At 33.4% G+C, this 17612-nt stretch overlaps 1 protein-coding gene across 5 annotated transcripts in view; it reads right to left on the bottom strand.

The window, feature by feature from the left end:
• DMD (dystrophin) overlaps nucleotides 1-17612 on the bottom strand; it is a 2089750-nt gene that overhangs the window by 1518599 nt on the left and 553539 nt on the right. For all 5 annotated transcript variants that reach the window (XM_079122792.1, XM_079122788.1, XM_079122791.1 and 2 more), the window contains 2 exons: nucleotides 13575-13763; nucleotides 12680-12861 (listed from right to left, as the gene is read on the bottom strand). In XM_079122792.1, the coding sequence (XP_078978918.1) occupies nucleotides 12680-12861; nucleotides 13575-13763 (371 nt within the window). The remainder of the gene's footprint in view (nucleotides 1-12679; nucleotides 12862-13574; nucleotides 13764-17612) is intronic.

Here is a 17612-nt window from a genome sequence, read left to right as displayed (position 1 = left end):
CACCTACAACAAGAGTTTTCATTTTTCTTGATTTCCTTTTATTTTATTTTTCAAGAGATCATTTAGAAAGGGGAATAAAATTAAAATAAGATTGGAGTATACTTATATGACAGGTGAGATAGTGGAATTGGGATAAAACAATGTAGGGCAGGAGATGGTCCTGACAATATCTGAAAGATGTATGGCACAATATGATACTAGGAACTACTGCAACCATCTTCCAATCACTAAGATCATCTAAGGACAGAGAAAGCTAACAAAATAGACTGAAGTATCCTGGAACTTGGCCAACACAGAGGTAGAGACTTAATGGTCTCTAGAGTCACCCCACCTGTGAATTTATTGTTCTATAACTGAGTAGACATTATTAAGGTTTTACCACGTGTAGTATGTCAAACTACAGATTCTAAGACAGCAGGCCTGTGGTGGGGCCTGAGGTTCACTTTTCTAAGTGTCTAAGGGATGCCTATGGGATTAGTTCATATATCATATGTGAAGCTTGAGGGCGAGGGCTGGTGGCCAAATAGGAATCAGACAAAAGCAGCTTAAGCAAAGCTTTATTGAATTTTTGAATCTCAGGTGAAATTCCCAGCCCTCCGGGGTACAGGTCAGGGTGGAGAGCCAGAGAAAAATCTCACGTGACCCCTGCTGCCCAGGTCTTTATGGGCCAGAATAGACAGGGGTCCTGCTGAGTGATAGGTGGACATAAGGGTCAGTGGGGTTTATCTGTCCGTGTTTGATTGGTCGCTCTTTGGCACACTGCCCACTGCCTTAGTTGTTCTACTCCCTCCCATGTAGCTGCTTAAATTCTGAACAAACATCATGTATTAAGGAATACTGGTCTAATGCACTCTGTGTATTGGGTTCTTTGTTAGTTGCAATAAAAGGCAATCTAGAGAATACTGTTTTAAAAATTTTTACTAGAGATTTGTCTCAGCCCACACCCTACCATGGGAACATATAACGTATATATGCACATGAAGGGAATCAATGGGAACATTGTATGTGTTTTACCTAAACTGTTAACAGTATAGGAAGGCATTCATTGTCTAACCAGGGCTATCCAACAGAACTCACTATGATGATGTAAATATTCTGTATACTATCAAATATTATTGCCACTAGCCATGTGGGGTTAGTGTGACTGACTAAGAAGTTGAATTTCTAACTATATTTAGTTATAATAATTTTAATGTATCTACATGTGACTAGTCACTGCAATATTGAACAGTATGCAGCTCTAAGTCAGCAGATAATTTGATTGGCAAAAGTCACAAAACATTATTTCAAAGTCCTTACCCACACCATATCATTGTATCCTATAATATGTTTAAGGAATGATATTCTGAGATCAGAAATCTAATAATAAACAGAAATAGAATTTTTTGAAATTTCCATTTTCTAGACATATTTATAAATGCAAATGGTACCTGGTTTTATTAATTTTAGTCTATTATTTGATGGTCTTAACAGCAATTATTGAACTTTATAGAAAGCTATTATAAAATTATATAAAATATTTAAATATATATAACCATATGTTAGACACTATTCAAATACAGGTATAAATGTATAGACTTTGTAAATCCTGGAGCATTATAATTAAAAATTACCAAGAAGTGTGAACTCTTTAGGAAGACCAGTTTATGGGCCCAATTTCCTAGAATTCACCATTATCTGCATATTTGCAATTCTTAATAAGAATACAACTAATGAAAGGAAGTAAAATATTATTATGAATGTCTAGATTATAAAAGAACCACCAGCAATTTTCAATTAACTTATCTCACATACAAAATAAAATGCTATGATATAGGTTGGCAATAAAACCTATATGATTTGATTTATTGTAGGGATACCAATATGAATTAGAGACACTAAATTTTCAATGCATTTTTTACTTTCAAGTATATGTCAATTAGTAACTAATATCAAACTGATGAAAGTTAAAATAAATATATTAATTATTGAAAATTATTCAAAAAGCTTAGCAAAATGGTTATAATGGATGGATTACATGGTTTTGATTTTAGCTCAACAATCATTTAAATTGCAACTAGATACTTCCAGAACACCAAATATGCTAAATATGTAGTTATTTTAACACATTTGGGTTTTTGCTTCTTTCCATAAAGAAGATTATTAAAATATATGATTTCTCAGTCCAGGTTTAATTTAAACTACTATAAAGAAATGAAGTAGGGGAATTTATGCAAATAATGGCTTAAGAAAAAATCTATTCATTAGAATCAGTGAGAGAACTTTTCAAACTGATGTACTAGCCCCTGAACAGAACAGTTCAATCAGAATTTCTGGGAATGGAGCCCAGGCATTGATACTTGAAAAAAATCTCTCCAGCCAGGGATTCTAATGACCATCCAGGATTAAGAATAACTGGGCTGGTGTTCAGGACTCAGCCACAATTTTCACTTCACCCTTGGATACAATTAGCAAATGTTTGGAGAGTTTGGTCATGGTGGCATATCAGAGTTAACATGAACCAGATGTGTGGAGATCATGTGGAGGTAGAAGTTTTATGACACATAATTATGAAATTACTTTTTTACTTATGAACTATGCTATAGAGGTCATATATAACCTCTTCAAAAGGAATTTGGCTTTGTAAAACTTGACACTTAAATATAATTTTATGATGAATAATATTATATATGTCAGATAGTAGTAGTATTATTATGATAAATCCTATCGATGCAGGATATTAAATTAGCCCCAACAGATGGGGAAACAAAGGTTTAAGTGAACCAAATGGCAAGCAAGAGGAGGTGGGAGAGTGGGAACTCAGCTGGATTGGCCTTGGAGCCTGCTTCACCATCATCCTATACTATACTACCTGTGCTAAGGTTAATTTTGTAGAGATGAAGTTTATATATCTTCTTCATTTTCTGTATGGCACTAATTATAAAATATGGCAAAAAAAATAAACAGAAAGAAGAGGATCATTTGGTGGGATTTTATAAAGAGATTGTCATTAACAGATATTTTATACATTCTTGACAACAAAATGCAAATTATAGTTGTTACTGTTGAGACAGTTGCTCTAAGCCTAAGGTCTATGTTTTATGTTTTGTTTTGTTTTGGCTTTTTTTTTTTTTTGTACCAGGGATTGAACCCAGAGGCACTTAACCAACCGAACCACATCCATAGCCCATTTGATATTTTATTTAGAGACAAGGTCTCACTGAGTTGCTTAGGGCCTTAGGGCTTGCTTTGAACTCACAATTCTCCTGCCTCAGCCTCCCAAGTCACTGGGATTACAAGCGTGTGCCACTGCGCCTGGCTAAGGTCTATGTTAATGATAAAAAAACACAATAACTTTAGACCCTTCCTCCTTCAAACATGATGAAAATGTAAAATGACCAAGTATTTTACATATTCAGGTATATCATTAAATAGAGAATTCAGAAAACATGATATATTTGATGCCAGAAATGTTACTGAAAGCTTGGTCCTTGTCCCCAGTGCCAATTCATGACAAATTAATAATGAGGACAGAGTTTTGAGGAAAAGGAAAAAGAAGATTGATTGCTTTGGTAACAAAGGAGAAGCACAAAGGACTTCAGTCCCAGAAGCTTTGCATCAGGGAGAACACAGGGCTTTTAAAAAAGAAGCTATTCAAAAGTCACATTCCAGGTGTGCCCTGACAGGGAGGTGCACCCTAATGATGTGCTAAAATTCACTTGTTGATTTGGTAGTCACTTCCTAGTTTATTCCTTGACATCTTCTTCCTGTGGAGAACAAATAATTCAAGGTCATCTTGTTCCATACCCCCAGGCTAGGGTAGGGGAGAGGGAGAAGAGATAAAGAAAAACATGTCCCTTTTTAAATAAGCAGCAAGGACTGTATTCAAAAGATGAAGTGTACCATTGTTACAGAAAGGCAAACATTGCTTTAAAATAGGAAAGAAATATTGAATTTTTAAAAGAAAAGTTTGGTTATGAATATATAAATGTATATAAAAGTGTTCTGGCTGCATGGTAGTAATGAATAGGTCATAACAAGCACATTAGCTTTTCAACTTTCAGCATTGTAACATTTATCAAAGTTCATTGCATGCCCCATGAAATATACACCTTGAACCTAGAATCCAAGGAGATACAATGCCCCTAAAATGTGTAAGACTTCAACCACCACTATTAACTACTACCAATATTGTCACTACTACCAGCATCAATATTGTTCTCCTTTTGCCATACTAAATTTCTGAATGTGTGCCTTCAGCATCAGTGGCTTGTACCATCTTATCTCAATAAGGAGATCCTCCTCCCTCCAAATCCTGGAAATTTCTTATAAGAACTAGATGCAAAGTCGGATGTTGGATGGTGGTCTTGTGCCCAGAAAAATGTAAACATTAAAATAGGAGACATTTTTGTAAAAAAGCAACATGTCTATCCTCCTCTTTATAGTGCTACGGTTACTGGAGGAGGGGGAAAGCTTGGTCCTTGTCCCAGTTGCCAATCCAATAAGGAGGACATCAAAGAAGTTTTATTGATTTGATAGCAAAGGAGAAACACCGGGAAAACGGAGGGTTTTTAAAGAAACTATTCAAAGGTCACATTCCAGGTGTCCCCTGACAGGGGATCCCATGTGCTTATTTATGGTGTGTTGAAATTCACTTGTTAATTTGGTAAATAGTCTTTTCCTAGTTCTTCTCTTGACATCTCCTTCCTGTGGAGACAGATAACTCAAGGTAATCTTGTTCCCTGCCCCCAGGTTAGGGAGGGAAAGAGGGAGAAAAGGAAAAGAAAAATATGTCCCTTTTAAAATAAGCAGTAAGGGCTATTTTCAAAAGGTGAAGTGGACCACTGTTACACTACCTCTTCCACTAATGGATATCTTAGGCCATGGGAGAAACCAAGGACAAGCCATTTATAGTTATCAAAAATTCCTGATGATTATAATAGCTACCATTATGTTACAACATGTAACATGATCTTAGAGGCCAAAGTTTTTCAACTGTAACCTCACAATAAATATTTTAAAAAGAACCTACCTACAAAGTTCCTCTTCCAACAAATGGAAATGAAACGTTCAATCTTCCCTGACATTAAACATGCAGTAATATTTATTTTCACACATAATATAATATGAGAATAGCATAGTTTTTAATAAGGGATTCTGTGAGAGAAAATTTTAAAATATGTCATTGTTTTCAAAGTCTTCATCTATTTTATTCCTCCATTCATTTTGCTTGGTAGCAGTTTGATTGCTAATATTTTTCAACTACCCAGAGGAAGATTAAAATTCAAAATGTAAACAAATTCATTTGCATTTTGAAAACATAAATTCAAAATAGTAGCAGTAACAATAAAGAAGCTACATGGCTGAATGAAAAAGATTCTTGTGGCAAATACATTATGGTCACCCTCAATTCAGTCATCTTGATTAAATATTAAAAAGTGAATCAAGATACTCGCAGATTGTCGTCACAAACCAAGAACAACTATGAAGATACAATGATTGGAAGATTGTATAAACTCTCTCTAGTGAGAATGGATAATTTGACACTGTGAGATCATTTTCAATTTATATGGCAATAGAAGATCACTTTCAACTTCAATAATTTTGCTACTACATAGCATCTGGCAAAGTGCCTGGCACAACTAGGCACATGATAAATATTTCTTCAATGAATAAGTAGCATAGCTTAATTATCAATCAGGCATAAGGAAACATAGTACAATAATTCAGACACTTTCCCAAACTGAAATATTGGAATTAAGATTGCAAAAATGTTAACTTTGGGGCTGGGGTTTTAGCTCAGCAGCAGAGTGCTTGCTTAGCACTTGCTAGGCACTGGGTTTGATCCTCAGCATCATATAAAAATATATAAATAAACTAAAGGTATTGTGTCCATCCACAAAAATATTTTAAAAAGTCAACTTCTATTAGATCTGTTTTTTAAGACCATCTATTAAATTAATTTGAATAAATTTTTAGTCAAAACTCAGAATGTAATCACTTTACCATTTGTCAGATGGGCATATTGTTTCTCTACCATGCCTAGCTCACTGCTGCCTCAGGACAGTTCCACTTGTTCATTCTCATTGCCTTAACTATCTGCATGGCTTGCTACTTCCCTTTGTTTAGTGCTCTTTTTAAATACTACCTCATCAGGGAGGCCTTTTTTTATTTATGTTTCACTCACTGTCCTCTGCCTTATTTTCATTTTGATAACTTAACCACATATGACATCATATGTGTGTATATATATATATATATAAATTGTCTGCTTCCATTAGAATGTAAGCTCAATGAGAGAAATAGTCTGTTTTGTTCACTCAATAATTAAAATAGTGCTGGGGCTCTGGTAGGTAATAAATGTTAGTTGGATGGATGAATGGGGGAATAAACTTAATTTGGTAATTATCATTATTTATGAGAGAACATTCTCCCAAAAATGCTGCTCTCTCATTTCTATGAATTCTAGAGATTTTACTTTCTTGTTTCTAATTTAAACTGTAAGAGTCACATACTTTATATTAGTAAAACAAAGAATGTCCACATTTAACAGGAGTAGTACACATTATTTTCAGAAAAAAAGATACTGTAGCTATATCCATTTTTACATTGACCAAATGCCAGGGTAACATGTAAATAACTGTTGCTTCCTATTAGGCCTACAATTTGTTATCAATATTCTTACATTGTATCTATTATATATTCTTGTTCCAGAATCTTGGTATTCCATTAATTACCTGTGGGAGATGATATTAATATGAGATCTGTATGAAACATCACTAGCACAATTTTTGGAACTTCTGGGAAAATAAGATGTTTGTTTCACCTTACTTGATAGAAAAATAGAGAGAGAATGTGTATAAGTAGAGGTGTACAAAGGAGGATGGATTAATATTATTTTATGCCAGGCATGGTGGGGCACCACTATTATTCCAGCAACTTGGGAGACTGAGGCCGGTCAAGTTGAAGTTCAAGTTCAAGGTCAGCCTCAGTAACATACTGAGAACCTCAGGAATTTAGCAAGACCCTGTCACAAACTAAAAAGTAAAATAAAATAAAAAGTGTAGCTCAATAGCGAAGTGGATTCCATTATCAGTATGTATATATGTATGTATCTATGTATATATAATATATATAAGGAGAGATAATATATAATAAATAATTATATACAATTATATTATATATAATTATACAATCACACATATATGTACTATTTTGTAATTTTTTTATCTACATAAGTACTTCATACACTTAAATATGCTTAGGAATCACCTGGGATCTTGTTAAATTTCAGATTCTGATTCTGCAGATCAGACTGAGAACAAAGCTTGTGCATTTTTAACAAGTTCTCAGGTAATGCTGATGTTGCTAGTCCTCAGGCCACTTTGATCTGTAAGAAATTAGCACTTTGACATTATTGGATGAAATAAAAAAATCAATGATTTCCCAAACTGTGATATAATTTTACAAGTAGGAGTTGAGTTTGTGCAGCTTTAAAATGTACAACAAATGCAATTCAAAGATAGAGCTACCTGAAGTATTTAATTACATTGTTCATCCTTCCATTCATTCATATATTCACATATGTAATATGTTATTCACTTCATTTGGGAAAAAACAACCCACCCACTTGTTCAGCACCTCCTTTGCTCTATACACTCTCACATATGTTATTTCATTTCAAAATTTGAACAGACATTTTGGGGAAAAAAAGATGAACCACATGTGTTAGACATATTTTTCTCTTCAGTCAATGTGTTGATGGTGATTCACAATGATTTTTCCATGTTATGACTTGTGTTTTTACCCATATACTGTTCATATCTCTCCTCCTGCTGATGTAAACCAGAACATAACTTCACTTGGCCTCCTTACTGACTTGCTTTCATGTTTTTTCCATACCGACACAAAGGTTTTAGTTTTCCCCTGCATGTCCTAACCACAATTATCAGAGTAGCTGATGGAACTTGCTGTGCTTATCTTTATGAGTCCTTGTAGAAATGTCAGTAAATCTCTTTTGCTCTCTGCAGGTTGCATTTTTCAATCAAATTAATTAGTTTATTCATAGAGAAGAAAATCTTCTGTTGTCCCTACGCCAGTTGTCTTCTTGCACTTCCACAGTTGGAAGTTTTGTCTTTTTCTTCTCTCTCCCTCACCTCCCACCACCCTTAGGGTATTATGCTACATAAAACGGAAACAAAACAAAAATCATTTAGCTGTTTTTCTACTTAGGATTTCTAACTCAAGAATGTCAGTAGACATTGTGCTGTGTTCATTTTTTTATTTTGATTAATGAAACCAGTATCATTTAGTTCTCTTATTTCCACATCATAGGCATGCTCAGAGATTTGTAACTGATCAATATCAGTATAGTGGTTCTAAACTACTAGTTCACAGCATGTCTTAACAAACTTCTTCAATGTATTAGCTTTTCTACCATCAGTTTATATGCATGAGTACCAGAAATGGGAAGGAAAGAAAACAGGAAGAAAAGAATCAAATGAGAGTGTAGTGAAAAATTTTAAAAAGTGAAAGAAAGGAAGGAAAAACATTAATAATTTTATGTTTTAACTGAATTCACTTATATGCATATTTAAATGTCTTCATTGTGGAAAAATAATTTCAAATACAATTTTAATCATTCTGCTCTTGCTCCCTCACTGATAGAAAAAAGTCTCAAATATATTCTTTGGAAAAAAAATGAATGAGGAGGTAATTTGAATTGGATTAAATATATATATATATAAATATTAATATTATATATATATATATATATATATATAGAGAGAGAGAGAGAGAGAGAGAGAGAGAGGTGCGGGTAGAGGAACAGAGAGAGGATGCGAAGTGATAGAGTATGGTTGAAGTACTTAACCAACGAACCATGTTATTCATAAGTATGATCTTTCTTCATACTTATAATAATTTTATATTCACAAACTACATTTTCATACTGTATCTCAACCAGTATCTTTTAGTGGTATATTAGTCTCAAGGACCTGTCACTGTTGTATAAATCAGTAAACCAAGGATCTTAGAGGAGAAGTATATTGCCCCAGTTCATATTAAGAAATGTTTGAGAAAGTGAGACCTCCTTTAAATAAACTGGTGTAGATTTTAGGCAAAGAGAAAACAAGAGAATGTTATTACTAATTTTTTAAAAAGTCTTATTATTTTGAACAATTATTGTTTTTAAGATAAATAGCAGTTCCTACATGTCACCTGCATAAAAGTAGTGCCTGTATGAACAAGGCAAAGATTATTTCCAAAGCAAAAATCATTTTAACTGTTAAAAAGGGAAAAGATGAACTAAAAATAAATACAAAACATGATTACAATTATTTATAAATTAAACACATGGCTAAACACAACTACCACCTAGTTTAAAACGCTAACAGCACTTACTTAGCCTATTGCACTACTAATAACTGTCCTCCCCTTTTTCCATGGATTTACTAATACACTTTCTTGATATGTCTTCTACTTAAATAAAGCCTTCTAATGCCTTTTTCTTCAACTTAGTCTAGAACTCAAAGCCCTTATCTTTTACCTTTACCGCAGCTGGTATGTATGATTAGATACCAACATATATTTCAATCATATATCATACCTTAGCTAATCTAACCTTCCCTCCTGCAACTTTTCAGTTCCACAGGCCTTTTGATCCCTCCACCAAGTTGACCTATCCCTATTTTTGGGCCTTGGGAATGGCTATTCCTACTGCCTGAAATACATTTCCTCCTGATCTGCAAATGCCGATTTCTTCCAATAATTCAAATTTCAAGCTAAATGATACTAACATTGAAAGTCCTTCTTGATCACAAAGTTGAAAAGTATTCCCTTAGCCACTCTAATATATTACCTTTCAGTGTCTTTACAATCTATATTCCTATTTTGCTATTTTTCTAGTTTGTAGTCTTTTAATTATTGGCTGCCAGCCACTCTAGAATATAAGCTTCATGAGATCTGGGACCTTACCTCTTACGATTATTATTGTGTCCTCAGTGCCTTGAATTTTATCATAACTCAAGGTCTTCCACTAATATTTTCAGTAAAGATATATATATGTGTGTGTATGTGTATTTATACAAATATATCACAATGAATATATATCAAATATTATTTGTTAGTAAATATATTAGATAAAATTTACAAATGCTAAATAAAAATGGTTTTAAATTTTAATTGCAAACTTATCTTTATTTGCAGGTTTTTTTTTAATTTTTGTTATATCAATTTAAGGATTCTAACATGGTTTCAATTATACCTAATATGCTTAGATAAATCTTAATTATCACTCCTCTCATCACTAAACATAGTCTTGGGCAGGGATAAAGGTTTCTGACTGGTCTATCCACATCCTGTCTTTGCGAGAGAGAGATAAGAAGTATAGACTAATGCATTTTTGGTTACTAGCAATTTACTACTCTAATGTAATAATATGTTTAGAAATAATAAGTAATGCTCCAAACTGAAGCTAATCATCAATAATAACCATTATGATAGAAAAAACTGCTGTGATTCATTTAAAGCATTAAATAAAATCTAGAATTAAAATTTCTGAATGATAATGCACTTTGTTCATAATCAGATTTTTGTTTCCTCCCAAAATACTGTCAAAAATCAGGTCCAGCAAAATCTGTACAGTCTTATCTAATTTAGAATTTAATAAGTTTTATGCATGAACATGCACAAATGGCATCAAAAACTCAGTTAGTCACAAATGTTCTTATTTTTCAATTTGCTTTGTTTAAATAAAAATTTGTGTATGTGTGTTCTAAGTAATTATCTAGAAAATGCTATGTGTTACAAGGGGTTCCTGATTAGTATCTCAATTTTAATACTCTATATGTTGTTGTGATAAAAGTTATAATGACTAAAATATTGCTCTCACATTCCTGATGATCATTCTAAAATTTTTAACACAAACAAAAGTCCCCAAATTTCCCTAGGGTCAAAGGAATTTCTATGTTAAACTTATTTAAGTAGTATACTATTGCCACTTTCAGATTTTTATCCTCCATTGTGACATGGGTGAGAAAACGACACACACACATACACACATTGTGTGTATGAACATTGGGCATCATCTCTTATCTAATGGTAGATTGTCCCTTTAACAAGGGAGTTTTTTTAATTAACTTTTAAAAATGTTATAATAATAGATAGAGGACTTGGAATTTCAATTCTTGCTGGAATTATCTTTTTCTGGTAATTAATTCTCAAAGTATAATTAATTAATTGATTAGTATAAATAATTAACACCATGTTGTTAGTCCTAATGAAAACAAGGAGTGCAGGAATAATGGAGAAATGAATTTAGTTTGTTTCCACAAGAATTTTGGAAAATGAAGATATCAAAAGAGAACACTAAGTATCACTATGGGAAGGGCAATAAAAGAGGAGACTGAATTTTTAACTTGTTTTTCAGGTTGCCGTAGTTGTCACATAGATCATTGCAAAAAGAGGTTCTAGCCTGTAGACTGTTGGCATATGACCACAAGTAGGTAGTTCTATATCTTATGATTTATGATGATAAATGAGTAAATAAATTGACCTGTGGGTATTAAGGGGATGCAGACTCAATAGTTATGACTATTATAATTCTCACCACTAGGGTTAGTTGCAATCATCACAGCAGGGAAACATGTCAATATGCATAGACTAATATCTCCTAGCTTGGAATATAGATATACTTGTGAAAATTCTTTCTTATATATGCCTTACTTATTCTTTCAAAAAGACATGAGCTTAAAAATGTGTTTTCCCCTCCCTTTTGTCATACTATAATTTAGTACTGGAATAGCAATCCTCCCAGCATATCTAATGAGTTTCTTTAGTCCTATTTTAAAGCTTTTAATCTTTATAAATAATAGCTAAGTAAACTTAAGGCACTTGGACAATTTCTTTAGCTTAATGTATTCAAATCCACAGTTGGCACTTCATTTCTTTTCATTTAAAAATAAATCTATCTTGTCTCGATAGGCTCTACATGAATACACACACCTAACAATATAAATCAAAGCAACACATCCAGAATGATGAAATCTTCTTTTTACCTTTACAAGAAATATGCTATTTCCAGAAATGTCTCAAAAACTTTTTATTAAGTCAATATAAAATCTCAAAATAATTCATAGTCATACTGTATTTGAAGAAAGATTTCCAAATGCAGTTGAGAAACTTTTTTATTTCAAGAGGATTTCCATAAACAGATGAGTAACTCTAATATTTTCAGGGGCTTTTCCTTCAGAAGAGAAGTTTCCTGTCAACTGTAGCTAATAGGTGATTTTAAGTACATGGCTTCCTGTGCATGCTTCTGTGCCTTCTACATTCACTATGACAAAATGTTAGATATTCTTAAAATATAGTTCTGTAGATAACAATCTACCTATGCAAAATCTCCACTTCTGTTGCATAAGTGAAAACCTTGTAGTTACTGACATGACAATGCAACCATAATGTCTCATGAAGAAAAGCCACATGCCTTAAGAAGAAACTTAGAATCCAGCCTAAACCACCAAAATAATAGTAAGATTCTAAAACTTTCTCTTTTTAACTTGAGATGGGGTCTCAGCATGTTGCCCAGACTGGCCTTGAACTCAGGATCTTTCTGCCTCAGTCTTCCAGGTAGCTGGAATTACAGTCATGTATCACACCTGGATAAATTTGCTATTTTTATTAATTGAATACAAATACTTACTTGCTTTGTTTTTCCATGCTAGCTACCCTGAGGCATTCCCATCTTGAATTTAGGAGATTCATTTGTTCTTGTACTTCAGTTTCTTCATCTTCCGATAATTTTCCTGCTCCAATCAGTTGACTTCCCAACTGCAGAACGTTACCAACTCTTCCCTGATGGGATGTCAAATCCATCATAAACCCCTGACAAAGAAAAAACGTTAACAATTATAATTAACAATTTATGTAATTGAATTTTATTTTTTGGAGTTTTAAACCTGTAGTCTATTAAATTTATACTCCAATGGACAGTATTTCAATCTTTAAGGCAACTCTATACCATTTTTTAATATGAATTAAATTTATTATCTTAGGACACTTTATATAGAAGTAGACCTTGAGAGAAGGATTTTAGTGCAAGTGGTTTATTAAGAGCTCCCAGAAGGACATACAGGAGTGCCAGAGAAATAAAAAAGAGCACAGGGAAGGGGAGCAAGCCAAGCAAGCATGTCATCTCAGGAAAAGTCTCCCTCTGAGTAGTACAACCTACTATCACTCAGGTATCCTGGAGTGTGATTCAGAATAATGATTTTTAATGATAACTGGGTATGTTGGAACATACCTAAAAATGATCCCTCAGTCTTGCCTTGACATAAGGGGGCTGGGTTTTTAAAATTCTTCTAGGAGTCATTGGCAAACCAGATCTTAACACCTTGAAGGGCTGTTCTCCAAAAGAGAACTTGAAGTACTGGTTGATGGAATCCTAAGTTCACAAACGTTATTGGTTTCCATCTCAAAATAAAACTAAATTTACAAATTACAAGGCTCTCTTACAGAGTAATTGAATAAAAAAGAAAGGAGGACTTGCCAATATAAGTCATGCACTTGATTTCATAAATCAATGCTTTTTGTTTTACCTCATGAGTATGAAATTGTTCTTTTACTTCTTCTACATCATTCGAAATCTCTCCTTGTGCTTGCAACGTGTCTTCAGCAGAAAGAAGCCATGAGAGTACTTCTTCTAAAGCTGTTTGGTAACTGTCCAGGTTTACTTCAGTCTCCATCAATGAACTGCCAACTGACTTGTCTTCAGAAGCTTCCAAATGCTGAACAATAAAATAAATTGGGTGTTATACAATTAGTGTCTTTGCAGACTGTTCCAGTACATTAAATGATAAATTGAATGAAATATTTAAATGCTAGAAATGTCCATTTGCATTATCAGAGACATGAACAGCAGACACATACAATACCAAGCCTGCATTTTAACACCCTCACAAATATACAAATACACAAATTCACAAATGACAGTTGGCATTCACACTAAATTAACATTTTAGTAATGCTCTTCTTAATTACTCTAAAGAGAGAATTAGTATATGATCTTTACAGGTTGCCTTTGAAATACTGTGCAATTTCGTCCATAGGTTACATTTTATAGTTCATATTTGCAATAGTTTACATATACATTACTGAAATTATATTTACATATATTTGGAATTCCTTTAAAGGAAACATTTCTTCCAGGGTGACCTTACATAAGAAAATATTCCCACAACTTTACAGAACAGTGAAAGTATTAATAAGAAAATACATGTGTGTGTAGAGGGATGAAGATAAAATTTTTTAAAATATGTTGAAGAAATAACTAAAATTTCTAACAGGATAAAAACTTCTATAAACTAAGTGTTTATTTCTAGGAGGCAAATAATTCAACTAGCAAGTCATTATCTTACCCTTGCTATAAAATAGGTGCTACTCAATATAATTACTCAGATTAAGTAAACTTAAACTATTCCAAATAGTTTTCTTGATATTTCCACTAGAATCCTAAAGCTAAGTTAAAACAGTACAAAGTGTCCATATTCCAAAGAGAAAATCTAGGCTCTTATTAAGGAATTGCTAAAAGGTTATCATAAAACTGATCTCACAACCCTTAATCTACTATCTAGCTCAAAGGTGCTTATAAGGAGGCAAGGAGATTGATTGGAGACATTTTGTTAGAAAGGGTTCCTCTGGAGTGGCTGGAGTTCTGCATGGTCAGAACACCCCACCCAAAGCCAAGCAATAGAGACATGATCATTTACACAATGCAGCATTGACCTCTAAACCTGGCATGCATTGACTGATATTTAGCTGCAATGGAACAATTCCATGAAATGTTAGAAGAGACCTGTTGGAACAATTTATGTGATGTTTTAACTTTAGGACAAATATTAAGGGAAAATATTGAATAAATAGGAGGTCTGTATAAGTTTTTCTTTGGGTCAAATGCACTGATGGTAGGTTACAGGGCTTCAAAAATCATTAAAGACTATACTTTAGAGGGCTTCAGGATGAAGTGACTGAGGCAAATGGTTCATGGGAGCAGAGTCAAAGGAATATTGAAGAAAGGATTGGAAAGGAGTCTTGTGTGTACCCCATATACTGAAAGCCACCACTGAACCCTAACAAACAGGATTTTTAAAATGAAACAAAAGGCAACAAAATTTCCAGGAATTATTTGGGATTTTATGATCTTGCCTGGAGGAAACTCAGTTTTTGATGGTTCTTCCCTGGTATGACTGTCTTACATTTCCAGACCATCTCAATGTGGGGCCTTAGCCACCAGCACCAACCTAATTGTGCTCTTATGATAAATATTCCAGTTTTACAAGTAATATAATTGTAAATTTCCCCCAACTGTTAAATCCTTTAAAATGACAAAGCACAGTGGCAATTGTTAGTGTTATCTGTTCATCAAACAATGTACTCCTTTCCTATTTATAGAGAACTGCTCAAAATAGGCCATCCTGGAAAGTCAAAATCCCCCACCTTTAGTATCTCCAATAGAGAACTATTCACAGTGTTAAGGGTTAGAACACATTCCAGTGTATCCCTTTTTTAATCTTGAAATATTAAGTCAATATCAAAGTAAGTATTAAGGAGAAAAGTTAAATGGTAGCCTGAGAGATGTGTATAGGTGGAATCAGCTTCATGATTGTGAACCTGAATTCTAAAGGAACCCAAGTTTCTTTCATCTGTTGTTGCTGTTTTGAAAATTTTAAAATAATTTTATCTTTGTACTTGAGTTTTTAAAGTGAAGACCAACCGGGTGAGGAAGCGTGTATTTGAGCAGAGGAGATAGATGCAATATCTGTGTCTGCTCTTTTGCATATTGTGTTTTCAATGCCCCTCGAGTACACAAGTCTGGTGAATGCACAGTACTTAAGTTCAACAAGACTCAAAGAGTACAAGGTGAGACTGCTATGTCTATAACTGAGTAAAGCAGGGAACTAATAGCCCTAGCCCTTGGGAGATCATGTTTCCCATTTGAATCAGAACTTATTTGAAATGCAGAAAGAAGGAAATTCTAATAAAACGTAAATGACCAAGAAACCCTATCATGTCCTTTTCTCTATGTGCTACCTTCCTTCTTGAGCCAATCACTTACACTGAAATTGATCACACAGAAAGGAAAAATTAGAGGGACCCATAGTTCCTTTTTCATTTCAGTTCTTCCTTTCTCAATAAGCTGAAAGGAGAAAGTATTGCTAGAATGTAAGCGTTTCAAAAAAGTACAATAAAAACAACTAATTTGTATGTTTCTATATTCTGGGAAGAATGAATACATACACATTTAGTAACTACGAGATGCAAATTATACAATCTGGTGATTTTTGTATGAGTTAAACACTCTTAAAATGGCATTCACAACTGGAATTGCACAATATAACAATGAACAATAAAATCCAGACTAACACTTTAAATTTTTAATTGTCTTTATTTACTATAATGTTAAACAGCAAACAAACACCATGAAAAGTAGAAAGGGACCATGGAATAAATAGCTTTATATTTTAGTAATTTTATTACACCTTTTTCTTACTCTTTGAATAAGGAGTTATGCCTTCCTTCCTTCCTTCCTTCCTTCCTTCCTTCCTTCCTTCCTTCCTTCCTTCCTTCCTTTCTTCCTTCCTTCTTTCTTTCTTTCTTCTTTCTTTCTTTCTCTTTTTTTTTGTTGGTGCTGGAGATTGAACCCAGGATTTTGAACATACTAGGCAAGTGCACTACCACTAAGCCATATCCCCAGCCCCCAAGCCATATCTCCAGTCCCCATTCATTTCATTTTTAACTGGGACCTACAAATTATGAAACAAGTCTAAATGAAAAACACTTCAATTCAATTCTGAACTTCTGCCTTCTCTAGGTAACAAGTGAGAGGAGATGGGACATTTATTATGGGCAGTAGTACAATGTGGTTGTTAATCTCTGGGGCTATAGAGGTAAACAGTGGATGTTTGAATCTTGACTCTGATCTAAGGTCTTATGATGTTGGGAAGCTACTTAGCCTTACTATAATTCTGGGTTTCCTGATAAATAAAATGGGAACAGTGTACTTTCTTCCCTAATAAGACCATCCTAAGACTTAAAGAAAGAGTATATAAAGTGCTGGTAGAATGCCTGACTTTGTATATCAACACAATAAATTATTATGTTATAGTTGTAATTATTATTATATTCCTATTTACATAAGAACTTCTTTGAAACATATCCTGCCCCAAGGTTATCTGCTTAAGTCACTGCCCAGATTTCTGGAACCAGACAATTATTGTAGAAAATGACCCCAAAAACTTGTAAGAATAAGCCTCAGTGATTTAAATCAGCTATTTCAGATTTCAACATAAATTTAGCATCTACTTAAGAGTTCTTCAAAATCATTAGAAATCTTGCATTCAAATATTTTCTCTAAATGATAAATTGTAAAAAGCATATGATACAATTTACACAACACTATATTTTAATATAATGCAAATTTAATTAAATATGAAATACTTTAACAATTTACTGATGATAAAAAAATTTATGATATAGGCATAAATTTTTGAAGAAAATTTTAAAAAGTCATGTTCCTTAAATGCATGTCCTTTAAAAGACATCTAAGTGTTTGTCTGAGAATGTTCATAAGACAACCT

Source organism: Sciurus vulgaris (genome assembly GCF_902686455.1).
Source record: "Sciurus vulgaris genome assembly, chromosome: X".
Lineage (NCBI taxonomy): Eukaryota > Metazoa > Chordata > Mammalia > Rodentia > Sciuridae > Sciurus > Sciurus vulgaris.
The sequence above is the reverse complement of the archived record's forward strand: the minus strand, read 5'-3'. Positions and strand labels throughout refer to the sequence as shown.